General features: G+C 68.9%; 4 protein-coding genes across 4 annotated transcripts; 2 read left to right on the forward strand and 2 right to left on the reverse strand.

The window, feature by feature from the left end:
• Positions 1-321: 321 nt before the first annotated feature.
• On the forward strand, positions 322-6,438 carry ABHD8 (abhydrolase domain containing 8). The gene is made up of 5 exons (XM_062179186.1): positions 322-453; positions 1,415-2,153; positions 4,233-4,403; positions 4,904-5,120; positions 5,922-6,438. Exons 2-5 carry the CDS (start codon positions 1,423-1,425, stop codon positions 6,093-6,095), a joined length of 1,293 nt encoding a protein of 430 aa, XP_062035170.1. The 5' UTR covers positions 322-453; positions 1,415-1,422; the 3' UTR covers positions 6,096-6,438.
• Positions 6,439-6,611: 173 nt separating this feature from the next.
• On the reverse strand, positions 6,612-11,281 carry ANKLE1 (ankyrin repeat and LEM domain containing 1). Its single transcript, XM_062179451.1, has 9 exons — positions 11,220-11,281; positions 10,989-11,141; positions 10,550-10,655; positions 10,344-10,428; positions 9,659-10,294; positions 9,365-9,542; positions 9,013-9,172; positions 8,793-8,922; positions 6,612-8,560 (listed from the first exon to the last, which is right to left on the reverse strand). Exons 1-9 carry the CDS (start codon positions 11,279-11,281, stop codon positions 8,388-8,390), a joined length of 1,683 nt encoding a protein of 560 aa, XP_062035435.1. The 3' UTR covers positions 6,612-8,387.
• A 656-nt stretch (positions 11,282-11,937) lies between these two features.
• BABAM1 (BRISC and BRCA1 A complex member 1) lies at positions 11,938-15,473 on the reverse strand. The gene is made up of 9 exons (XM_062178268.1): positions 15,352-15,473; positions 14,907-15,249; positions 14,243-14,301; positions 13,961-14,081; positions 13,545-13,623; positions 13,229-13,253; positions 12,701-12,830; positions 12,528-12,614; positions 11,938-12,255 (listed from the first exon to the last, which is right to left on the reverse strand). The coding sequence occupies exons 2-9, from the start codon at positions 15,213-15,215 to the stop codon at positions 12,070-12,072; spliced, it is 996 nt and encodes a 331-aa protein (XP_062034252.1). The 5' UTR covers positions 15,216-15,249; positions 15,352-15,473; the 3' UTR covers positions 11,938-12,069.
• Positions 15,474-16,743: 1,270 nt separating this feature from the next.
• Positions 16,744-21,726, forward strand: USHBP1 (USH1 protein network component harmonin binding protein 1). Its single transcript, XM_062178865.1, has 13 exons — positions 16,744-16,813; positions 17,203-17,258; positions 17,378-17,505; positions 17,828-18,167; positions 18,499-18,624; positions 18,752-18,888; positions 19,053-19,193; positions 19,273-19,428; positions 19,579-19,828; positions 20,046-20,276; positions 20,887-20,984; positions 21,155-21,277; positions 21,531-21,726. Exons 2-13 carry the CDS (start codon positions 17,205-17,207, stop codon positions 21,724-21,726), a joined length of 1,980 nt encoding a protein of 659 aa, XP_062034849.1. The 5' UTR covers positions 16,744-16,813; positions 17,203-17,204.
• The last annotated feature ends 2,210 nt before the right edge of the window (positions 21,727-23,936 follow it).

Consider the following 23,936-nt stretch of genomic DNA (forward strand, 5'->3'; position numbering starts at 1 on the left):
GACCAGAGAGGTCAGCACAGTGGAGGGGCACGGGGACAGGCGGGTGACCCAGCGGCAGGGGCCGGCGGGGGAGACCCGCGGGCAGCCTGCGCACCCCGGCCGCGAACACCTTCCCTCAAAGGGGCGTGGCCGTGGCTGCAAGTGCCCGCCCCCACCCAGGGGCTGCCGCCTCTGATTGGGCTTCTAACTAGGCCAGGTAAGCCCGCGACTGTAATAGGTCGGATGGCCCGCTCGTCGGCGCGCGGCCCCGCCCTCTCGGGGGAGGGACTTAAAGGGCCGGCTCGGTCGGCGGCCGCGGGATGCCCCTGCGCTGACCGCCGGGGCCCCGCGCTCGCCCGCGTAGACGCGCCCGGCCCGACCCCGCGCCACCATGTAAACGGCGCGGCGAGTGGACGCTGGCCTCTCCGCCCGGGACCCCTCCGCCCCGCCCCGGGCCCCGGGGCCCTCGATGAGGTGAGCGAACCCCCGGGAGGGGGCACGGAGGCCCCCCCACAGGGCCCGCAAAGCCCGCCCCTTTGGGCTCCTAGGGAGCCGCGGGGCCCCGTGCGCTCGGCCTCGCCGCAGAGGCGACGGGCACCCGCGGGAAGCGGGCTCAGGGGAGGGGGCTGGCGCGGTGCACCTGCGCCGCCCGGCGCCGCCATCGGGCTCCTCCAGGAGGGGGGTGCTGCCCGCCTTCCCCCGCGGTAGCTCTGGGGCCACTGCGGGTCCGGACTTGGGGTGTACGTTACCCCCCTCCCACGGCGCCCACGCTGCAGGGGGAAGGGACCGATCCCACCACCAGGCCCCAGACAATGGGGGTGCGAGGCACGGCTGTCCCCCTGGAGTTATGTAACCGCCTGTGGTTGCCATGGACACCGGGGGGGGCTGGCCCGTGGAGCAGCGGGGTGCAGGCCTGGAAGCCCCCCGGCCGGGGCCTTCATCTCCATCCGCATCTCCAGGGTGGTGGGAGCGGGGGCGTGTGTAGCAGACCCCAGACCCCAGGGTACCAGGCTGCAGAGAGAGAGGCTCCCTCCCACAGTGCCCCAGCCCTGGCTCGCTCCTCCGGGCAAAGGCCCAAGCTCACTTAGGTCTGGGAGAGCCCGGGGCAAGGCCTCGCTGGGGGATTTGCTGCCTTTGTAAGCCCATTAGGACGCTCTCCGGATGTGTGTGAGTTAATGAAAGAAGATGTGGATAAATGAATGAATGAACTGGAGCTAGTGGGGAGGGTGGGGTGTCCCCTCCTCTAGGAAGTCCTCCTGCTCGCTCCGCGAACATGCCGTGGCCAGGTCCCTACACGGGGCACAACACCAAGGTACCCAGGCTCGGTACTCACGCGGGGGCCGAGGGGCAGTTCCCGGGGCTCAGGTGCAAGGGGGCGGGCCCTGTGGTCTCTGTCCCCGCTGAGCCTGCCGTCCCCCCACCCCCACACTCCCAGGACACGCCATGCTGACCGGGGTGACGGAGGGCATCTTCTGCTGCCTCCTGGGCACGCCCCCCAACGCCGTGGGGCCCCTGGACAGCGTGGAATCCAGCGACGGCTACACCTTCGTGGAGGTCAAGCCGGGCCGCGTGCTCCGCGTGAAACATGCGGGGCCCACGCCGGCGCCCTCGGCGCCCCCGCCGCCCGACACAGCCCAGGGGGACCGCTCCGGCCTGGTGCATTGCCAACGCCGGATCACCGTGTACCGCAACGGGCGCCTGCTGGTGGAGAACCTGGCCCGCGCCCCCCGCGCCGACCTCCTGCACGGGCAGAACGGCTCCGGGGAGCCGCCGGCCGCCGTGGAGGTGGAGCTGGCTGACCCGGCCAGCAGCGACAGCCGCTCGAACCCGGGCAGCGCGGGCAGCGGCGGCCGGCGGCGGCGAGCCCGGCGCCCCAAGCGAACCATTCACATCGACTGCGAGAAACGCATCACCAGCTGCAAGGGCGCCCAGGGCGACGTGGTGCTGTTCTTCATCCACGGGGTCGGCGGCTCCCTGGCCATCTGGAAGGAGCAGTTGGACTTCTTCGTCCGCCTAGGCTACGAGGTGGTGGCCCCCGACCTGGCGGGCCACGGAGCCAGCTCGGCGCCCCAGGTGGCTGCCGCCTACACCTTCTACGCGCTGGCTGAAGACATGCGTGCCATCTTCAAGCGCTACGCCAAGAAACGCAACATTCTCATCGGCCACTCCTACGGGTAAGGATCCGAGCGGTGGCGAGCAGGGCTGGGGGGGGGGGGGGTGGAGGGGGGGGGTGGAGAGAGAGAGAGAGAGAGAGAGAGAGAGAGAGAGGTCTTCCATCGCTGGTTCACTCCCTGATTGCCTGCCACGGCCGGAGCTGCGCTGATCCAAAGCCAGGAGCTCCATCCGGGTCTCCCACGCAGGTGCAGGGGCCCCAACACTTGGGCCATCCTCTACTGCTATCCCAGGTGCATTAGCGGGGAGCTGGATCGGAAGTGGGGGGGGGGGCTCGGCCACTGTTCAAGGAAGAGGGGCTCCCAGCTTCAGTGGCAACAGCCCACGCAATGACACAAGAAAAAGAAATGTTTTATAAAAATTCTGACCCCCTCCCCCGAAAAAAAAATCCAAGCACAGAGTTAAAACAGTTGGTTTGCATTGACACTCAAAGGTCTGGATTTCAAAACAACAAAAAAATTTTTTTTGCACCAAAAATTGTTAATTGCACGATGCACAAGGTGTTCGAAGGAGCTGCTGGGAGCGCGTCCCCCAGGCTGAGGCTGGGAGGAACGCGGCCCCTTTCGGGATGCCCACGCCGTTGCAATGAGGTCGGCCGGCAGCAGCTTCCCCAGGTGGAGGCTCAGAGCTCAGAGAGGTCAAGCGAGCCGCCCACAGGCACACAGCGCGGCACCGGCTTGGTCCTGCCTGGGTCCTCTTCCCAGCTCAGATCTGCAAGACCATTTTTCCTTTTTAAAAGATTTATTCATATATTTGAAAGGCAGAGTTTCGGAGAGGCAGAGAGAGAGAGAGAGAGAGAGGTCTTCCACCCACTGGTTCACTCCACAATTGGCTGCAACAGCAAGAGCTGCGCCGATCCACAGCCAAGAGCTTCCTCCTGGTCTCCCACGTGGGTGCAGGGGCCCAAGCACTTGGGCCATCCTCCACTGCTTTCCCAGGCCACAGCAGAGAGCTGGATCAGAAGTGGAGCAGCCGGGACTTGAACTGGCGCCCATATGGGATGCAGGCAGTGGCTTAACCCCCTAAGCCACAGTGCCAGACGCAACATTTTTCTTAAAGGGCCAGGCAGGTATTTCCCACGTGCAGGGTGTCTGGCCGCTGATGAAATTGCACAGGAAAACCGCTTGTTTCGCATCCCCCAAAGTCACTCACAAACCAAGCAGCCGGCCCCGCGGCCCGATTCCACCACTGCTGCTTTGGGGGGGGGGGGCAGGAGGAGCGTGACGTGGGGGGCTCGCTCCAGGCGGGCACCGGATGAAGTAGTAGGAGATCCTTGGAGGCACCCAGGAAACAGTCCCCGCCTCCAGGCAGCCACAGGTGGTTTCAGCTCGCTTCCGCAGCACCTTCCACCCTGGGGACCCCACGGTGCCGCGGGTTCAGCCTGGCTCCACTGCCCCGGGGGGGCTTCTGCCGCTGCCCGCCTGGAGGTGCCAAGTCCCAGATGGCGCTCCGGGCTCCTGGCTTCGGCCTGGCCCAGCCCTGGCTGCTGTGTGCATTTGGGGAGGGGCCCAGCCAACGGGAGGCCCTTCTCTCTCTCTCTCTCTCTCTCTCATTTAATTGAGTGTTAATAGAAATAGAAATAAAAATGATGCTTAGGATGGCTTAGGATGCTGCCCTCAGCTCCCAGCCTCACGGCCCCCAGCCCCCGTCCGCCACCCTCAGCTCCCAGCCTCACGGCCCCCGGCCCCCGTCCGCCACCCTCAGCTCCCAGCCTCACGGCCCCCGGCCCCCGTCCGCCACCCTCAGCTCCCAGCCTCACGGCCCCCGGCCCCCGTCCGCCACCCTCAGCTCCCAGCCTCACGGCCCCCGGCCCCCGTCCGCCACCCTCAGCTCCCAGCCTCACGGCCCCCGGCCCCCGTCCGCCACCCTCAGCTCCCAGCCTCACGGCCCCCGGCCCCCCGTCCGCCACCCTCAGCTCCCAGCCTCACGGCCCCCGTCCGCCACCCTCAGCTCCCAGCCTCACGGCTCCCGTAAGCCGCCCTCAGCTCCCAGCCTCACGGCCTAATCCGATCGCGCTGGGGCGGGCAGGGGTGGAGGGAGCAGGGGCGCTCATGCCGTCGCTGACCGCGGCCGCCCGGCAGCGTCTCCTTCTGCACGTTCCTGGCGCACGAGTACCCGGACCTGGTGCACAAGGTGGTCATGATCAACGGCGGCGGCCCCACGGCGCTGGAGCCCAGCATCTGCTCCATCTTCAACATGCCCACCTGCGTCCTGCGCTGCCTGTCGCCCTGCCTGGCCTGGAGCTTCCTCAAGTGAGCGCGGGGCCAGGAGCGTCCTCAGTGATTGGTGGGAGCCCTGGGGGCAGGGCCGGGAGCGTCATCAGTGATTGGTGGGAACCCTGGGGGCGGGGTCTGGGGGCGGGGCTGATGCCTGGCCTGGGGCTTCCTCTACAGTGGCGGACCCCTTGGGGTGGGCCGGGAAGTCCTCAGTGATTGGTGAGAGCCCTGGGGGGGCGGAGCCGGGAGTGTCCTCAGTGATTGGTGGGAGCCCTGGGGGCGTGGCTGACGCCTGGCCTGGAGCTTCCAAAGTGAGCGTGGGGTGGGGGGCGGGCTGGGAGCATCCTTAGTGATTGGTGGGAGCCGTGAGCGTCCTCAGTGATTGGTGGGCAACCTAGGGGTGGGGCCTGGACTTCCTCAGTGAGTGGTGGACTCCCTGGGAGGGGCCTGGGCTGCCTCAGTGATTGGTGGGCGCCCTGGGAGGGGTGGGGCTGGCCGCCGGCGCGGGCGGGGCTCCAGAGGCGCCCTCTCCCCAGGGCCGGCTTCGCCCGCCAAGGCGCCAAGGAGAAGCAGCTGCTGAAGGAGGGCAACGCCTTCCACGTGTCTTCCTTCGTGCTGCGCGCCATGATGAGCGGCCAGTACTGGCCCGAGGGCGACGAGGTCTACCACGCCGAGCTCACCGTGCCCGTGCTGCTGGTCCACGGCATGCACGACAAGTTCGTGCCGGTGGAGGAGGACCAGCGCATGGCCGAGGTAGGCGGGGCTGCGGGGCGGGGCGCGGAGGCGTGGCCTGCGCATAGCTGCCCCAGGGGTGTGGCTACCTGGTGGGTGTGACTACGATGGGCGTGGCCTGAACTTCGCGGTCCCCAGGAGGTTGGCCTACCTGGTAGGCGTGGCTTCTGCCTAGCAGCCCCTGCGAGGTACAGCCTCAGTGGGTGTGGTCTAAGTGGTTGAGCTTGGCCTAACTGGGTGCCCATGACTTCTGTGCAGCAGTTCGGCAGGGGCATGGCCTATCTGGGTGGGCAGGTTCACAGCTGGGGACCTGGTAGTCCGCTCTGTAATTCCGGGGGATCTTGGGAGGCCCCATACATGGTCTTAGGGGCCTGGGCAGGGGCGACTCCGCCCCCAGACGCGGCAGTGTCTGCAGGCGGGGGTGGGGCCGATGATCACCCCCACCCCGGGCGTGGAGGCCAGGGGCGCTGCTGTTACAATCTTATATAGAGAGTTTCGGGCCAGAGTCTCCGGGAGGTGGCGAGGGGGAGGGGAGATGGGAGAGGGGGTGTTTTCCCAAGATGGAGCCCCAGGTGCCCCAAATGTAGCCCGGACTGTCCAGGTGCTGCCACTGCCGAGTCCCCAGCGCCAAGGGCCACGTAGGCCCAGAGGCCGGCCATGCCGAGGCTGAGACGTCTTCCTCCGCGCATACTATAGGCGCTTAATAAATGCTGAACGGATGTTAACCGGGGTGGGCTCCCAGCGTCCCCGGGGGGCTGAGGGCGGCTGGCCGGAGGGGCCTGGGCCGCCGTCCGAGCCCGCGCCCACCCCCGCGCCCCGCAGATCCTGCTCTTGGCCTTCCTGAAGTTCATTGATGAGGGTAGCCACATGGTGATGCTGGAGTGCCCGGACACGGTCAACACGCTGCTGCACGAGTTCCTGCTCTGGGAGCCGGAGCCCTCGCCCAGGGCTCTGCCCGAGCCCCTGCCCCCGCCGCCGGACGACGAGAAGAAGTAGCCGCCGGGGCCGGCGGGGCTCAGCCTAGGAACAGAACGGCCCGAGAGAGCCGGGCCGCGGTGGCCGGCAAGCGGTCAGCAGTGCGGGGGGCGTGGTCAGGCCAGGGAGACGCCCCCAGGCCGGTGGGGCGGGGCGTCCGGGCCAGCAGGTGCACCCTTCGCGTTCTCTGCTTGTGCGCGCACAGAGGATGGCGACCTTGTACAGGAGACCCCTTCCCCACACACGCCAAGGCCGCGGCAGGCCCTCACACCCGGCTCTGTCCTCCGTGTCGGCCATGCTTGACCCCGGGACCCTCGCGGGGGGGCCCATTGCCTGAGAACCTCTCCAACCCCCATTCCTCGGCGCTGGGGGGGGGGGGGCGGGCGGGATGGGGGAGGGGCTAGCGCCACCAAACCTGCACATCTCAACTTGTAACTCAATAAAAAGGAGCGACAATTGGAGTCTCCGGACATGCGCTGGGCAGCGAGAGCGATTTGCCCACCTGCAGCTTGGGCTGGTGCTGGCGCAGCCCCTAGCGGTTGGCCTTGAGAACACGGGGTGGGGTGACGGCTGGCCCTCTGTGTTCGCCCCTCCATCCCCAGTGTATCCTGTTTTTTATTTTATTTTTTAAAAATTTTTTGACAGGCAGAGTGGACAGTGAGAGAGACAGAGAGAAAGGTCTTCCCTTGCCGTTGGTTCACCCTCCAATGGCCGCCGCGGCCGGCGCGCTGCGGCCGGTGCACCGCGCTGATCCGAAGGCAGGAGCCAGGTGCTTCTCCTGGTCTCCCATGAGGTGCAGGGCCCAAGCACTGGGCCATCCTCCACTGCACTCCCTGGCCACAGCAGAGAGCTGGCCTGGAAGAGAGGCAACCGGGACAGAATCCGGCGCCCCGACCGGGACTAGAACCCGGTGTGCCGGCGCCGCAAGGCGGAGGATTAGCCTGTTGAGCCACGGCGCCGGCCTCCTCTGTAACTTTTTAAAAAATATTTATTTATCTGAAAGGCAGAATGACAGAAAGAGAGGTCTTCCATCCACTGGTTCACTCCCCAAATGGCCACAATGGCCGGGGCTGGGCCAGGCTGAAGCCGGGAGCCGGGAGCTCCATCCGGGTCTCCTATGGGAACGGCCATGACCCAGCTCCTGAGCCGTCACCTGCTGCCTCCCAGATGCATTAGCAGGACCCTGGGCTGGAAGCAGAGGAGCTGGGACTTGAACCAGGCCCTCGGCTAGGGGATGCCGGTATCCCAAGTCCCGGCTAAGAGCTGTGCCAAGTCCCCCCCGGCCCTGGGGACACTTTTGATTGCCACGACTGAGGGAGGAGACTGCTGCTGGCATCTGGGGCGGGGGTGGCGGCCAGGGGCACGGAGCCTACGACGACGCCCAGGATAGAGCCAGTCCCAGGTCATGAGTGCTGAGGCTGGGAGACCCTGGGTCTTCTGGGGGCATCTTGACTCTTTCCCTGATTGTGCATCCTGAGGGCCCCTGGCACGTTGCTGTCATCATTTTCGTTCTATCAAATTTGCTGCCTGCGAGGCCGCCCTAACACAGCCGGAAACCCAGCTCAGTGGCACAACCACCAGCCATTCAGCCCTGCAGCCGCCAGGGGGCGCCGCGGCGCAGGCTTCCTACGTGGGTGGGACCCAGGTGACAGCCCGCCCCCTGTGCGATCTGGCTCGCTAGGCCGTGGTGATAGGCAGGTCCGGTAGCCAACAAGATCGCAGATCTCTCAGGTTTTTTTTGTTTTTGTTTTTTCTTTTTTGGCACACGTAATTTGAAAACGATAATGGGTGGTGAGGGTTGCTAATTCTGCCTCCAGTGGAAGCAGCAGGTTCAGAGGGGCAGGGCTGGCCTCTCATTCTGACACCCCGAAGACCACCTGTCTGTGACCCCCACCCACCACCCCACCCCGATGGTGCACCTGGGGTCCACTCCCTGGTTCTGAGCCACTCAGCTTTAACAGAGTGGCCGCAGTGACCCTTCGAGGTAGGCATTCCCGCTGTCCCTGAGAAAGCTTACTGGCCTGAGCTGGGCAGATCCGGAAGCCCCCCGGGTCCAGCCCCCTGTGCCAGAGATCAAAGTGGGCTCCAGCCACACACACAGAGCCCACGTCCAGAAAGCACCTGGTGTCGGCCCAGCACGGGGGAGCTCACTGCCTCTCCAGCGGTCCCGGCGGCCCCTGTGAGAGCAGCCCGAGCCGGGATCGGCCCCGGTGTGCACACACGCACACGCACTCGCACACACGCACACCCCTCCTCTGAAGCCGCAGCTGGGGTCTCCTGGACGCTGCAGACACCCTGCTCCCTTTGTGTGACTCAGCCTCGGGCCTGGATGTCCTGGGGCCTCAGCTCTCGCTGGCCCTCAGCCAGGAAGACGAGCAGGGCGCGATGCAGCAGGTGCACCCCCAAGCGCCGGCGCCGGGCTGCCGGCCAGCCGGCCACCACGCCGTAGCAGTGCCCTTGTTTCTGGTTGGTCAGCGTCTGGATCCCTGGAGAGATCAGGGGGCGGGGTTAGGGGACAGCCGACCCAGCTGGGTGTCCTCTTTGAAGGAGGTAAACCCATGGAGCATGATCTATGCATATTTGCTTATACAGTTGGTGCTCAATAATTGCTTGGCGAACGAATGGACAGTTCTTAGAGGGAAGGGGTGATGGGATTGGTGGATCAAACGCCCATCATCTGACCCTCCACACACACACACACACACACACGGCACCCACCTAGGGCATCCACAAGACACGCCTCCCGGGTATACGCCTCCACGGCGACCACGTGCTGGAAGCAATGCAGGGAGACCACGCCACGGCCACTGGCCCAGATGTCCAAGATGTGGCGCACCTTGGGGCAGGCCTGGGGGTGGGGCCGCACAGGGGTCAGGGGCCAGCCCCGCCCCGCTCCCTCTGCCCCTGTACCTGCTCTGCGCCAGGCCGCCCCTCGCACCTGCCTTCCTGGTCGCCCACGGTGGCCGAGGGCCTCCCAGAGGTGGGCATTGGGCCGGGCTCGGGTCCCCTTGCCCACGTAGAAGACGGCACGGACAAAGACCCGGAGGCGCTGGGCTGGGGTCAGCGAGGCCGCTCGGTCTGGCAGGTTCTGAGTCTCCCTGGAGGGGGACAGAGAAGTGACCCCCCAAAAAAAAGACAGCCCCCCCTTAAAGCCGCACAGGACAAGCTGGGCACCAAGGAGAAACCAACGGCTGATTTTGGGCAAAGAAGCGGATGACCAGAGAGGGCGCTGAGGACACACAGCAGGCAGAGGCCAACCTCGCCGCCTGGCCCTCTCCCGCGGGGACTACCTGGGGTCCAGCAACAGGTACGTGAAGCTGGACTTGAGGACCCCCTCGCGCCACCTGCTGGCGGGGTCGGGCCGCTCAAACTGCCGGATGAGGGCGTCTTCGTCCGCCCGGGCGTCGGGGATCCGCCCAGTGCGCAGGGCCTCGGCCAGTTCCGGGCTGCGCCCCGGAAAGGCGGGGCCTGGGGGGCAGGGGAAACTGAGTCAGGGGAAGGCGGGTGCAGGCGGGCAGCGCTAAAAGAGGACCGGGGGCTGGCGGGGGTTTCCGGTAGCTTCTGGACGCACGGCAGGGACTAACCCGGAACAGCGTGCGCCTCCCGCTGCCGTGGTAGGCCAGGCGCGGTGGGGCCGGGACGCTCGGGGGTCCGCAGCAGCTCCGGGTCGGAGCCGGCAGGCACGGGGTCCGCGCAGCCCGTGGTGCTCGCCTCATCCTCGGTCAGCCAGAGAGCGGCCGTGGCACTGTCCAGGGCAGCCTGATCGCCTGCTGGGCGGGGGCGCTCCGGGGCTCCGGGCGGCAGGGGCGAGCAGGCGAGGGAGGAGAGAGCCAAGGCCCGCATAGGGACGCACAGTCCCAGGTCCCCATCTGCAAAGACGTCCCGGGGTGGCCCTGGGGAACTCGGGGCGGGGGGCGGCGGCCCCACTCTGGGGGAGGGGTCTGGGGCGGCCTCTACCGCGGTGACAAAGGAGGCATCAGAACACGAGTCCCCGCTCCCCGGGGGGGATCCTGAGCGCCCCTCGGGGTCTGACACCTGGAGGGCCCTGCGCAGGCCGGGGGGGCCCGGGCCCGTGTTCCCCCCGCTGGCAGCCCCGCCCGGCGGCGTCTGGAGGGCGCGAGGTCCCGGGGCGCCTGCGGGAGGAGGGTCGGGGTCAGAGGCACAGCCGTGGGAAACAGAGAAATGGAGGCAGAGCCGCCGCTCCGGGTGACGCCTACTCACTGGCCGGCTCCGCCCAGGGCTCCCGGGGCTCCGCCTCGCCGCGGGGGCGGGGCTGGGGGCGGAGCTCCCGCAGCAGGCGCGCGCAGTCCGAGTGTCCCTGCTGCACGGCCAGGTCCAGCGGCCGCAGCCCGTCCTGCGGCGGGGCGGACAGCAGGGGGCGCTGTGGACACGTTTCCCCCCCAAACACACACACACCTCTGCCCGCTCCCCCTGCCTCCCCCGCCCGGGCTCCCCCTGCGGCAGGGTCCCCCAACCTGGTCGCGCAGCTCGGGGTCGGCTCCTTGGCTCAGCAGCAGCTCCAGGCCGCGGCGACAGCCCCAGGCGGCGGCCACGTGCAGCGGCGTCAGCGCCTCGGCCGACCTGGGGAGGGGGCGGCAGCGCGGGATGGGGATTGGGGGGGGGGTGTCGAGGTGGGAGTGGGGCCACTGCAGACTCCGCTCCCCCGACAGGGACCCCGATCTCCGATCTTGCTCCTGGGTCCTGGGGATCCGCGCTTGCGCCGGGGCCAGCGCCCTGGGCGGGAACACGCACCCTGCGCGGTCGGGACGGGACGCAAGGTGGCCCTCCCCTACCCGTCACCCCCCAAGACCACCCCCACCCCCAGCCTCAGCCCTCGGCCAGCGGTGCGCCCGGCCCTGGATCCCCAAGCCCCCGCCTCTGCAGACTCCGGGCCGAGCCCGGGCCCCGCCTCACCGGACATTGGGGTCCCCGCCTCGTCCCAGCAGGACCCCGAGGCAGCGCAGGCCCCGCGGGTGTCGGGCGCCGGCCGCCAGGTGCAGGGCGGCCGCGCCGTCGGGGAGAACCAGGTTGGGGTCGGCGCCACGGACCAGCAACTCCTCCACGGCGCTGCGGGCGAGGCGGGGGTCAGGGAGGACCCCGCCCGCAGCCCCCCGGCCCCGCCGCCCGCCCCGGGCCCGCCCTCACCGCGGCTCCTCCTCCCGCAGCGCGTCCCGCAGCCGCCGCGCCAGCCCGGCCGCCGCGCCCATGCCCGGGCCGAGCCCCAGCGCCGGCCCCGCGGCCCGGGCCGCCGATCGCGAGCTTCCCGCGTCGGCCTCGTGCGCAGGCGCCGCCCCGCCCCCGGGCCCCGCAGGGCGCGGGGTCCCCAGTGCCGGGGGCCGGCGCCGCATCGGCGTGCGGGGGGCTGCGGGGCGCGCGCGGCCAGGGGCTGGGGCCGCCGATAAGGACGGGTCCGGGGAGGCTCCCGCCGGGCGCGCGACTATCGCGGCTCCAAGGGGGAAAGGCGGGCGCGCCCTTCGGCGGAGGGTGGAGCCCGGCCCGGGCGCCCCCGGATCCCGCGCCTCGCCGCTGCATTGCACCCGGTGTGGACGGATTGTTTCAGCCCGGAGCAGGTGCCCAGTGAATGCTGGCGGGGAGCTAAGGCTTAGTAAAGCTGTTTCCATCTCAGCGCGTGGAGTCTGCTCGGGGGGTGTGCTCCGGGGGACCCAAGCCCAGCCCAGAAGCGGGGCCCAGAGCCGGCTGCGGCGCAGGGGCTGGGGGTCTGGGGAGCAGGCAGGGCCGGCGGAGGCCGCGGCACGGAGCACCTGGGTGCAGCCGAGCCTGAGGCTGCGCGGCCAGCGCGGGTCCGGGGAGAAGGGGCGCTGCTCAGGGCGGTGGGGGTCCCCGAGAACAGAATGCGACGTGGTGGATTGAGGGATTCCCGCTTTTATTTTAAAGACCAGAAAAAATAACAACAAAGGCACACCCCCCGGGGGGTTCCATCCGGGAGACACGGGGCGGGGCGGGGGGTCGGGGCCGGTTTCGGGGTGCTCCCGGGTCACACGGCCGCCTCCTCCTCCTCCAGCAGGCTGTAGGAGGCGTGGCTCTGGCAGGGCCGCTGCAGGGGGTGGGCCAGCAGCTTGGCCATGCAGTTGTGCAGCTCCAGGGCCGGCCCGGCCAGCGCCACCTCGTACTTGTAGCTGGTGCCCTTGGTGTCCAGGCTGCCCATGAAGGTGAACATGTCCTAGGGGCGGGGCGTGGCGGGTCAGGCCCCGGGGGGCTTCCCAGAGGAGGAGACCATCGGCAAGGTCTCGGCAACATAGCTGGGCGCCGACCCACCCCCGGCCCCACGCGGCTCTCTCGAGACTCTGGGGGGGTGGGAGGACTCTTGATTTGGGTATTGACGGGTGAGTAGGAGCTCGCCTCAGCTCCTGGTGTTCCGCAGCGCAGAGGGAGGCAGGACAGGGAGGCCCCGCCCCCAGGCCACCTAGGACAGGAGGCCCCGGCCCCGCCCACCTGCCAGCTGGCCTCCTCGGCCTTCTCCTCCCCACCGTTGTGGATGTAGACGACGTCGAAGAAGAAATACGGGCACTGGAACATCTTCTGCGGGGGGAGCAGAGGCGCCGCCCTGGTTTCAGGCACTGAGACCCCGCGCGGGAAGACCCCAGCCCCCGGCCCGCCCTTCCCACCTTCATGGGCTCTGACAGCGCGAACTGCGGCTGGCGCGGCGGCCGGCTGTACACCAGGATGGCGCGCACCACGTACGGCGGTGGGATTGTCTGCACGTTCTCCGTGACCGGCAGCTCCGTCTTCTGCTGGCTGCACGGGCGGGGGGCTGGGCCGGGGGCTCCACTGCTGTCCCCTCCCGCGGGGCTCCCCCAAAGCTGCCACCCCACTGCTGTCCCCCCCAAGGAGCTCCCCCACTCCTGTCCCCCGCGGGGCCGCCCCCCCCCCAGGGGGCCCTGATTGTCCTGCGCCGCGGCCCCAGGAGGCACCAGACCCCACCCCGGTTGGCCACCAGGAACGGCCTCGGGTCCTCCATATGTAAAAAGCAGGTACAGAAAAAGGGAGGGCGCCTCACATGGAGACATCGCTGCAGGACTATGGACGGGCTAGGGACGAGCAAGCCCCGGGCCCCCCCTTTCACACACACAGGAGGGGAAGCGACTATGCAGCTGCGGGACAAGGCCGGGGGCGGGGCTCCCGCAGGCACTCACATGAGGCTGAAGAGCGCGTCCAGGTCTGCAGGTGCCGCTAAGGAGGAGGCCCAGGGCAAAGCGGGGGCGCCCGGGGACCCCGAATTCCCGCAGCGCCCCCAGTGCACGGCACCACGCGCCCCGAGGACGCTCTGGGGCTCACGGCTCCCCTGGCGCTGCCCTGACCCACGGGGCTCTGGGCCGGGCGGCGTCACTCATGGCCACGGACTGAGCACCGACTTGTGCCTGGCCCTGCACTCGGTGAGCGCCCAGCAGGTGCACTTTGGCGCCCCGCCCGCGCCCCAGCACCCCCAGCCCAGCCACCGGGGGAGGATACTGAAGGTGGAGCAGGGCGCCGCCTCCAGGTCGTACAGGCAGCTGCACAGCTCGCGAGGGTCGGAAGTCAGGCCGGACAGCTGCGTGAGAGCGGGGTCAGTCACCCGGCCCCGGCCCACCCAACCTCTCCCACCCAGGCCCCGCCCCAGGCGCCCGGCCACGCCTATCTCTCCCACCCAGGCCCCGCCTCCAGGCACCCAGGCCTGGCCCCCACCCAGACTCTCCCACCCAGGCCCCGCCTCCAGGCCCCCAGGCCCGGTCCCCGCCCAGACTCTCCCACCCAGGCCCTGCCCCAGGCGCCTGGCCCTGACCCTCACCCAGAGGCTCCTGTCCTGGCCCCGCCCCCAGCCCCACCCCTCACCGAGCCTCCCGCCCAGTTCCTCACCCAGGGACTCCCACCCCGGCCCCGCCCCGCACCCAGGCCGTGTCGTCGTTGACCACGACGAGCGCGAACTCGTGCCTCTTGTCGATCTTGTGCTTGGTGCGCACGAACATTTCGATCATCTTCTGGGACACGTTCAGGGCGTTGGTCTTGGAGCTGGGGGACACGGAGGGGGGGCTGAGCTCCCGGCTCCCACGCAGCCCAGGAGGCCGCCCCGGGGAAGAGGCGGCGGGGCCTGCTGACCCCTGCGCCCCTCGGCCCGTCCCGCCTGGGCCTCCCGCAGCTCCGCCCTCACAGAGGCCCTGCCCCAGCCTCACCCGTTGAACGACTCCAAGTTCGGCAGCGCCATCTCCTCGGCCAGGTCCAGACAGATGATCTGGGGGCAGGGCGGGCAGTGAGGGGCCGGGGCGCGCACCCCCATCCCCGCCGAGCCCCGCACGGAGCAAGGCCACGGCCATGGTGCGAGGGCAGCGGCCTGGGACGGATCAGGACGCAAGGAGCAGGTACAGAGGGAGCGGGACCAGAAGTGGAGAAGCTGGGACTCAAACCCACGCCCGAACGACACGCCGACGCCGCAGGCTGGGGCTTTACCCGCTGCTGCGCCACAGCGCCGGCCCCCCCTCCAAATACATAAACTGTTTCAAAGCCCACCGAGACCCCGCGACAGGGAAAAGGCAGAGGGGCAAGGCTGCGCGCAGCTCGCCCCGGCCGCCAGGGGGCGCCCGCGGTCCAGCCCCGCTCCGCACCCGCGCAGCCCGCCCCGGCCGCCAGGGGGCGCCCGCGGTCCAGCCCCGCCCCGCACCCGCCCCGGCCGCCAGGGGGCGTGACGGTCCAGCCTCGCCCCGCACCCACGCAGCTCATCCAGGCCGCCAGGGGGCGCCCGCGGTCCAGCCCCGCCCCGCGCAGCCCGCCCGGCCGCCAGGGGGCGCCCGCGGTCAGCCCCGCCCCGCACCCGCGCGGCCCGCCCCGCCCGGCACCTACCACCCTCTCGGGGCAGTTGACCCGCGGCGTGCGGATCTGCAGCTCCGGAGCCGGCGGCGGCACCTGCCACGGCTTCGGGCCGGCCCCGGCGGCGTGGGCGGCGCCGTCCTCGGCGCTGGCCGCCTCGCCCTCGCCCTCGCTGCGGCTGCCCACGCTCGCCTGCGCCCCGAGAGCCCGGTCCTCGGCGCCCTCGGGGTTGGAGCGCGTCCGGGGCCGGGGGTCGGCCGCCTGCCCCTCCTCCTCCTCCTCCTCTTCCTCCTCCTCCTCCTCCTCCTCCTCGGTCGGGCTGTGCGGCTCGGCCACCTCCATGGCTCTCGGAAAGCCGGGCGACGCCGGGTCCTCTCTGGAGGGGATTCAAAACACGCCGAGGCTGCAGGGCCGCGCCGGGCAGCCGGTCTCCGGCTGCAGTGCCTGCGCACGCTCTCACCGTCCGACTTCTCCTCACCTTAGCCTAAACACCCGCTCCAAATCAGCCGCCGAGTCGCCAGGAAGCCGCCATCTTCCCAGGCGGAAGTTGCCCCGCGCGGCCCCGATGCCTGCTGGGAAATGTAGTTCAGCGAGCCGCAGAGGACTCGGAAGCTGATAGACTGGGCTTGCTCCAGGGGGTGGGGTTTGGAATGTGATCAGGAAGTGGGCTGGGCAGGAGGGCGGGACCTGAAGTGCGATTGGGTGGAGGAAGGGCGAAGTGTGAATCGCGATTGGCTGCAGTGAGAGGCTGTTTTAGGTCGAAGCAGACGGCATTGGCCAGTGCTTTCTACCGCGCTAGGCCGGGACCCGGCGCGGGCATGGAAAACACCCAGCCTGCAATGGAGTTGGGCGGGATTTGAAAGAAGAGGTGGGATTGGCGGAGCTCTCAAAGTGGGGCGGGCCTTCCCAGACAGAGGTGGGCGTGGCCTGGCCCCCCAGCCCTTCCCCATTGCTTAATTCGGCTCTTATTTACATATATTTGCATAAACGACAGGTGCCCGGGGACTGCAGGGCAGGCACGGGTTCGGTCCGGGGTTTAAGCGGCGGCCCACAGCCCTGCCCGGGAGCCTCGCTGCAGGGTCCGGCTCCCTACCTCCCTCCCGGCCCCTGCGGAGGCTCCAGGGGTGGAGGCCTGGCTCCCGAGCCAGGGACGGGAATGGCAGGGTCGCTGTCCCTGAGGGCCAGAGCCGGGCGCTGGGGAGCAGGTGCAGGGTTTGAGCCGCCACATGGGACACCCCCATCCTGGTTCGAGTCCCGGCTGCTCCACTTAGAACCTAGCTTCGCGCTAATGCGCCCGGGAGGCAGCAGACACTGGGACTTGTCACCCCTGGGGGAGAACCTGATGGGGCTCCTGGCGTCTGGACGTGGCCTGGCCCAGTCCCCGGCTGTTGCGGTTAAGATGCCTTGGTGTCTGGCTCCAGCTCCCTGCGCACGCGTGCCCTGGGAGGTAGCAGTGATGGTCCAGGAGCCTGGGTCCCTGCCATCCACGTGGGAGACCCGGATGGAGCTCCTGGCTCCTGGCTTTGGCCATTGCAGGCATTTGGGGGTGGAGAGGGGGTGAACCAACAAATGGAGTCTCCCCCCCAACACCTCTCAAATAAAATTAAGGAAAAAAGTTGTCATATTTATCTGCATTTTAGAGATAAAGAAATCGGAACAGTGCTTGGTGCAAATGACCCAGCCCAGATCAGCCAGGGTCTAAGGGAGGCGCCAGGGGGGTACAATCCGCAGGTGGGCGGTGGGCAGTGGGCAGGCGGTGGGCGTGGACTGAGCGGGGCTGCAGGAAGCCATTGTCTTGGGAAAGGAAATGCCACAGTTCCAAGTCAGGTGACCAGGGAACAGCGCTTCCTGCCTCCCGGCCCCTCCCGGGCCAGGCCTGAGCCGCGGGCAGTGGCCAGAGTGACCCCGAGAGTGTCCAGGGACCCGGGGCTCCGATCCAGGTAGAGGGAGCAGCCTGGGCTGAGCCCCAGAGAGTTGGGTTTGGCGGCGAGGGGGGTACCCTGGCGAGCAGGACGGGACCCCCAAGGGCCACCACCCCATGGCCGGGAGCCGAGGGAGGGGCATGTGCAGAATAAAGACAACCGAGAAGAGGAGGTGTGGGGCAGAGTTGAGAGGTAGTGAGCTGCCCGTCAAGGGAGGCATTCAAGCGGACCAAACCAACATGGCTCCCTGGAGAGCCCTCCCCCCCGGGGGGGGGCAGTGCATACAAGAGGGAAGGGGGCTGCGATTCGCTCAGGATGACGGAGGCAAGGGCGGGGGGCCGGCTGTGGTTTCGGGGGGCTGGGCAGGGAGGCCGTGTCAGGGGGCTGTGTCTCGTTCCACCGCTCAGCAATGAGTTCCCGGGCGACGAGGCCACGCAGCCGGCGAGGGAGGCAAGCCCCGCCCGTAAGTGTCCCCTCCTGTCCCCGCTCTGGCCCCGGCCCCGGCCCTGCCACCCCAGCTCCGTGGGACCCCAGGGCCGGGCGCTCCCTGGTTCACAGCCGGGCCCTGCGGCTCCTCGCCAGGGCGAACTGGACCCGGTGGCCGAGAGCTCTGAGGAAGCAGAAGCGGCCGGGGGCAACGCCAAGCCCCGGGCTGCGGCCCCGCGGGAGAGCAGCAGGTGGGCGGCGGCTGGGCCGCACCTGGCCGGCAGGTAAGGGCCGCTGGCCCGGGCGCGGCTGCGCTCCCCCCTCCGTGGGCTCCTGTCACTCTGCCGCCCACGCACCTACCAGAGAGAGCAGCCCTCTGAGTGCAAGCGTTTTGCATCACCCAGGCCCCCTGGGTACCAACTCCCTGTTTCTAGAACCTTCTACGTCTCACCTCCAGGCCTTCCACTTGCCCAACCACCTTGCAAACTTCGGCTCCTTCCTCCCTCTGCGTCCCCAGCCCCCCCCAGTCCCCTCCCAGTGTCGCCCGGGAGTGGGGGCACACCAGCTCCCCCCCCCCATCCCCAAGCCTGGCCTTGGTGTTCGCAGGACGGCCAAGGAGGCCGATGGAGCGGCTTCAGCGCCCGCGGCGGATGCACCTGCGGGGACGGCGGACCTCAGTGTATTTCAGAGCCTGCAACGCGCTCTGAGCTCCCTGGAGGCGGCTGCAGCCGCCTGGCGCCGCCGGCCGGCAGAGGGCGCAGGCGCTGGGGGCCCGGGCCCCTCCGCAGAGCAGGAAGGGGCCGAGGGCGGCGCGCGGGAGGCGGCGCGGCTGGCCGAGAAGAACGCCTGGCTGCGGCTGGCCCTGGAGAGCCGCGAGGACGAGCTGGGCCACACGCGGGCCGCCCTGCGGGCCCTCGAGGCCGATAAGGAGACGCTGCAGAGAGAGGTGAGCGGGGCCGCGGAGGCAGGTGCAGCGTGGGACCCACGTGCTCCGTTAGTCATTCAACAAACCTCGAGGGAGCCCTGGCCTAGGGCGCCCATCAGACGCGGGTCCCTTGCAGCCTCTGTGAAGGCGACAGCGGAATAAAGACCAGAACGCAGGGGCGGGCGCTTGGCCCATGTCCATAGAGGAGAGGGCGGGGCTCCGGAGATTTGGGGCTCTCATCACCACCCCAGAAGTGGCTTTGGGCATGGCTGGTGCATGGGTGGAGCCCCCAGGCCTGAAACCTCCCCTCCCCCACCCACGGCCAACCCAGCATTGTCCTCATCCCTCGCAGGTCCAGGAGCTACAGGACGCTCTGATGAGGCTGGAACCCCTGTCTCCGCGTGCCCACAGCCACGCCGGAGGCTCAGGGAGCGGTTCTAGCAGCTCTGGGGCGGACGGGGAGCCCTGGGGGGGTCAGGTGAGTGCGAGAGGCGCAACCCGCGGCATCCAGGCAGGGGAGACCCGGATCCTGGCTCTGGGGGTTTGCACGACCCTAGGTTCTTGGTGGCCATCTGGCTGGCTCAGGGCACACGTCCTCCCGGCAGGACTCCCTCTCCCTGGCTCACCCACTGCTCCGGCGCATCCGGAGTGACTCCAGCATGCACATCCTGGGCTCTCTCCCTGTGCGACCCCTGGCCCCTGAGATGCAGATCCTGGAGGCCCAGATGGAACAGCTCCGCGGGTGAGCGCCATCTGTGCTGAGCTTTTAAGGGCACCGGCCGCTGGCTTGCCACCCCGGGGAGGGGCGTCTAAATGGGGTAGGAGCGGGGTGAAAACTGGCCCCTGGCTGCTCCTCCCCACTCCAAAGTGTCCCCTTGTTTTCCCTCCCCCCCCACCCCGAGACAGAAATATCGAGAAGCTCAAATGCTTCAACCGGCTGCTGCTAGCCGTGCTGCAAGGGCGCAAGGGCCGGTGTGAGAGCCTCAGCATGCAGCTGAGCCAGCGGGAAGCTGAGGCTACAGCCCTGCGACTGGCCCTGCAGGACAGGTCAGGGAGGGGGTCCCAGCCGGGGGAGGGGCTGCGAGCCACGGCGTTGGGGGGGGCGCTCAGTACCTGCGTCCTGCAGTGAGCACCGTGAGGCCGTGTGCGCGGCTCTCCTGGCCCTGCGTGAGGCCTGCTCTGGAGCGGGGGACTTGGAGGCCGCCGAGAGGGAGGCGTGGTGGCTGCTGGCCCAGGAGGAGGGTGGCACAGACGCCGCGGCCCCGCGGAAGGCACAGCCAAGGTAGGTGCCCCGAGGACCGCACTGGGCCATGGGGCTCCCTGGGGCTGGTCTCCCGGTGCTGGGGTTTGTGTCACGGCGCCCGCTCTGCGGGTGTGGTCCCCGGGGAGTCCGTGATGGCCCTCGAGACACGCCCCTCCTCTCCTCCCGCAGCCCAGAGGGCAGCAGTGTGGATAAACCCACGCCACAGGAAGTGGCCGCCCTGCTGCAGGGCTATGCCCGGCGTCTGCGGCAGCGCCAGGCTCTGGTGAAGACCCCCCCAGAGCCGGGCCCCACCGTGGAGCCCACGCCCACCATGCCACACGCAGAAGCCATGGTGCAGGCCATGCTGGAAACCCAGCCCGGCCTGGCCCTGCCGCGCTTGGAGAAGATGGAGATACAGAGGGAACTGGTGGCCACACGGGTACACAGTGACTGTGGTCCCTGGGGGGTCAGAACCGACAGAGGTGTGGTTGGGACAGGGAGGGGGAAAAGTTCTGCTGGGCTGGGAAGGGCTTCCTGGAGGAAGAATTGAAGCTGGGGTTTTGAGGGATGAATAGGAGTTTTGTTACTCATGAACCTCTCTCCAGTTTTTCCCAAAAGCGCTCGCCAGCCTCTGTTTCCCCTCCCCGACCCCTCAGGAGACCCTGGCGGACCTCATGTTGCAGCTGCAGCTGGTGCGGCGGGAGAAGCGGGGCCTGGAGCTGCGGGAGGCCGCGCTGCGCGCCCAGGGCCCCGCCCACGCACTGCTGCTGGAGCAGCTGCAGTGGGAGCGCGCGCAGCTGGGAGCCGCGGGGCCCCACAGCGGCGCGGGGGAGAGCAGTGGGGCGGGCAGCGAGGAGGAGGAGGAGGAGGAGGAGGAGCGGCCCCAGGTGAGTGGCCCTTCGGGGGTCGCCTCCCTTGGCCCCTAGGGGTTCAGTGGATGAGAGAGAGAGAGGTCTTCCATCTGCTGGTTCACTCCCCACACGGCTGCAAAGGCCGGGTCTGGGCCAGGAGCCGGGAGCTCCATCCGGGTCTCCCACGCGGGCGGCAGGGACCCAAGCCCTGGAGCCGTGGGCCCCTGCCTCCCAGGGGGTGCAGGCGCAGGGAGCTGGGGCGTGCGCAGAACAGCTGGGACGCCACCAACACTGATACGGCCACAGCTGTCCCAAGCAGCAGCCTGCCCCGCGGTGCCACCACACCACCCCTGCCCCAGGCTTCTTAATGGGGCTCTTTGAATCACTCCTCCCACCTGCAAGCCGGTGCTGCCACCAGGAATGTCCACCGTCTCCAGGAAGCCCTCCTGGGCTGCCCTCAAAGGAGTAACACTCCCCACCCCGGCCCTGTTACTTATCTCCCTTGTCAGGGACTTGGGGTCTCTTACCAGACTGGGGGCTCTGGGAAGCGAGAGGCTCTGGCTGCCCCCCCAGGGCAGCTTCTATGCCCAGCCTGGGCTGAACACTTCTAGACAGAGGTCACCTCCCTCCTTTCTGTCTCCTACAGGGTCCTCCTGCTGTCCCCAACGCCACCAAGGGAGGCCAGGTGGGCAGGGCGTGGGACCCGGAGAGGTTAGCCCAGGAGCTGGCCGCGTCGCTCGCCAGGTGTGTGCCTGGGTGGGTTCTTCGGAGGAGGCGGTGGGGGTGGGGACGTGTGTGTGTGTGTGTGTGTGTGTGGTGTGGCAGCGTGCGTCTGCGCGCAGGGGCGTGGGGAGCAGGGAGAAGGACCGGGTCGGGCCGCGGCCGGAGCCCCGCTGTCTCCACTCCCGTGCCAGGGCCACGGATCTTCGTGCTCAGCTGCGGGCTTTGTGGCGGGAGCTGGAGCAGGTGGCTCAGAAGGGGCGCGTCCGGCGAGCTCAGAGCGCCGAGCTGAACAGCGATCTGTGCAAGGCGCACAGGTGGGCCGCCGCCCTCCGCAGCCCACCCCTGCTGGCCGCGGGTGTGTCCCTGGGCCTCATTCCCCCCACTTGGAAGATAGCCAGCAGGTGCAGTGCAGGCCACGCCTTCCCTGATGGATGCCCGGAGCCAGCTAGGACGTAGCCCCGCCCCCGCGGCGCCCCGCCCCGCCCCTGCCGCTGCCCTGGGTGGGGTGGGGGTGCTGTTCCCTGGGGTGGGGCGCTGTTCCCCGGCTCAGCCGCCCACACCCTGCAGCGCCCTGGTCCTGGCGTTCAGAGGCGCCCACCGGAAGCAGGAGGAGCAGCGGCGCAAGTTGGAGCAGCAGGTGGCAATCCTGGAGGCCCGGCAGGCGGAGGAGTTGGCAGCGCTGGAAGCCACGGCCCGGGCGCTGGGACAGCCCGGGTGCCCCCGCCCGCCTCCTCCCCCCCAGCTTGGGGAGACCTTGCTGTAGGCTCCACCCCCAGCCGCGTGTCATAAACCGGCCTGGAGTGACTTGGCACCCTGGGGTGCGTGTGTCCTCATGGGTGGGGGCTTGTTGCCTGGGCCACTGGGGTCAGGCTGTGAAGGTCACGGTCTGCCCCCTCCCCCCACGCCCCCTGGGACCCGGAGTAATCAATCCTGGGGACAGGGAAGGTGGCAGAGCCCGAGCTGACGTCCCCAAGTCCTTTCTTTGTCCAGAACCCAGGGCGGGCCCCTGGGGACAGGACACTCGTCCCCTGCCCATCTGCTTCCCAGGGAACAACCCAGAACAAATGGAGGCCCCCAAGGTTGGGGTTCAGGTTCAGGTTCAAGGCGTGGATGGTCGGCTGGAGGAGGAATCAGGGTTTGTGGAGGCTGAGGGCAGGCATCAGAGAAAAGTCTGGAACTCGGGATGCTTGTCCTTCCGGGGAGGGGGTGGGGGCACAGGCCTGCCCTGCCCTGGGCAGAATGGGAGCTTCAGATATCCTGCGGAGGTTGGGGGCAGTGGGAGGCGTTCCTGCCAGGTTAATTGCAGGCGACTGATTAGCATGTCATTTGCATAGGCCACACCCCCGGCCCCTCCGCAGCAGGCTGGCTGGCCCTAGGGGGCTGGGATTAGTAACCCTAGACGGGGTGGGGGGATTAGGAAGGTTGTGGGCCCCTACCTGGGGTGGGGGTGGGCGCCCCAGACCGCACCTGTGCAGGTGGTGCGGGGCCCCAAGGCCTCTCCCTGGGGGAGGGGCCAGGCCGGCCTGAGGTCAGGGGCAGCCGGACCCTGGATCGCAGGGACGGGTGACTTTTGGGGCCCCAGCGCTCACTCTGCGCCCGCGTCGGCTTTGAGTGTAGGCGGGAAACTGAGGCAGTGCCCCCTTCTTGCCCTGGTCTATCTCCCAGTCTGCACCCCCTCCCACGAGGCTGCCCGGGGGCAGGGCGGAGGGAGCCAAGGTCATCTGCGGGCGGGGGCGGGGGCGGCCTGCCGCCGCGGGGTCTGGCTGTTCCCACGGGCGTCCCCCGCTGCAGATGCTCCCGGGGTTCTTTGTCCCACCCGTCCGCGGCCGCTGCAAGGTCAAATGTCACCGCGGGGTCGCGGGCAGGGGTCATGGGGGCGGGGTCGAGCCTCGGGCCATGCCTCTCCCCAGCCGGGCCTCACAGGGGCGGGGCAGCAGCCCGGAGGTCCCCCTCCGTTTCTACCTCTCCTTCTAACCCCCCTCTTTGGACCCCTTCCCGGCCACCCCCCCCCAGCACTCAAGAGCTTCCAGCTAAGGCTCCTGGCAGGTCCGGGCGAGGGTCCTAGGACCCCGCGGTACCCCCCATTCCAAGGAGCCCACGAGCCGAAGGGTCCTCTCTGCCCACCCAGGCCCCCTGCCCGGCAGGGTTTATGGAAAGGGAGAAAGAACCCACGCCATGTGACTGGCGGGAAGTCCACGCTACATCTACCCTTAGCCCCCAGCCTCAGTTTCCCTCTAAGCGTTACACAGTGCGCCGACATCCCCCGCCCCAGGGTGGGGGGCGGCACTGGGACTGCAGGTCTAGGAGCACTGCTGTCCCCTCACCCCCCAGCCGCGTGCCCTAGGGTCCAGCTCCAGCCTCGAGGCTGGGGGCGGTGGAGGGGGCGGGGCAGAGCCTGTGGGACTGCGGGGTGAAAGGTCATCCCAGAGTGGGCTTTTCTGGTCTGTTAAACGTTAACAGAGGCCCAGAGCCGGAGAAACACCGAGCCTACCCCTCCCTGCAGCCCCCTGCCACCCCCCCCCCCTTGCTTCATGCATGCAAAGGGTGCTTAATAAATGCCGGTTGGCCAGGGTCTGCTGCGAGGGGAGGGGGGATGGAGGCGGGGCGGCAGCTGGGAGCCTGCTGGGGACATCTGCAGTCCAGCCGGCTGCGGGTGGACATTCCTGCCTGCTGGGCCTGGGATTCTGGGAGGGGGTCTCCCACCCTCCGCCCCGCCCCGCTGACCTTGCGGCCGGACCACAACATCCTCCCCGCCCCCCGCCCCGCGCCCAGATTCCCGGCACCAGGTGTTAACCCCAGCGGAGGGAGGCTGGGGTGGGGGTGGGGGGTCGGAAGCGGCGACTCTTCTGGAAGCAGCAGCGAACACAATCTATCAGGCAACTGTGCAAAAGACATGCCCCCGGGGGTGTGTGTGTGCGCGCGCGCGCGCGGCGCGGGGTCGTGCCCCAGCCCTCCCCCCAGCCCCGTGCCACT

This window comes from Lepus europaeus, chromosome 20 (genome assembly GCF_033115175.1).
Source record: "Lepus europaeus isolate LE1 chromosome 20, mLepTim1.pri, whole genome shotgun sequence".
Lineage (NCBI taxonomy): Eukaryota > Metazoa > Chordata > Mammalia > Lagomorpha > Leporidae > Lepus > Lepus europaeus.

What these genes read in the sequence shown, in the direction of transcription:
- ABHD8 (XM_062179186.1), top strand. Translation starts at nt 1,423, where the DNA reads ATGCTGACCGGGGTGACGGAGGGCATCTTCTGCTGCCTCCTGGGCACG. An exon ending in CTGGCCTGGAGCTTCCTCAA is followed by an intron (nt 4,404 to 4,903) that starts GTGAGCGCGGGG and finishes CCCTCTCCCCAG; the next exon opens with GGCCGGCTTCGCCCGCCAAG. An exon ending in AGGACCAGCGCATGGCCGAG is followed by an intron (nt 5,121 to 5,921) that starts GTAGGCGGGGCT and finishes CGCGCCCCGCAG; the next exon opens with ATCCTGCTCTTGGCCTTCCT.
- ANKLE1 (XM_062179451.1), bottom strand. Translation starts at nt 11,281, where the DNA reads ATGGGCGCGGCGGCCGGGCTGGCGCGGCGGCTGCGGGACGCGCTGCGG. An exon ending in GGCGGGGACCCCAATGTCCG is followed by an intron (nt 10,656 to 10,988) that starts GTGAGGCGGGGC and finishes CCCCCTCCCCAG; the next exon opens with GTCGGCCGAGGCGCTGACGC. An exon ending in TACCTGTTGCTGGACCCCAG is followed by an intron (nt 9,173 to 9,364) that starts GTAGTCCCCGCG and finishes GTCCCCCTCCAG; the next exon opens with GGAGACTCAGAACCTGCCAG.
- BABAM1 (XM_062178268.1), bottom strand. Translation starts at nt 15,215, where the DNA reads ATGGAGGTGGCCGAGCCGCACAGCCCGACCGAGGAGGAGGAGGAGGAG. An exon ending in GGCGCCCTGCTCCACCTTCA is followed by an intron (nt 13,254 to 13,544) that starts GTATCCTCCCCC and finishes CGGCACCTGCAG; the next exon opens with ACCTGGACGCGCTCTTCAGC. An exon ending in GACGCGCTCTTCAGCCTCAT is followed by an intron (nt 12,831 to 13,228) that starts GTGAGTGCCTGC and finishes CCGCCCGTGCAG; the next exon opens with CCAGCAGAAGACGGAGCTGC.
- USHBP1 (XM_062178865.1), top strand. Translation starts at nt 17,205, where the DNA reads ATGAGTTCCCGGGCGACGAGGCCACGCAGCCGGCGAGGGAGGCAAGCC. An exon ending in CCGCGGAAGGCACAGCCAAG is followed by an intron (nt 19,429 to 19,578) that starts GTAGGTGCCCCG and finishes CTCCTCCCGCAG; the next exon opens with CCCAGAGGGCAGCAGTGTGG. An exon ending in GATCTGTGCAAGGCGCACAG is followed by an intron (nt 21,278 to 21,530) that starts GTGGGCCGCCGC and finishes CACACCCTGCAG; the next exon opens with CGCCCTGGTCCTGGCGTTCA.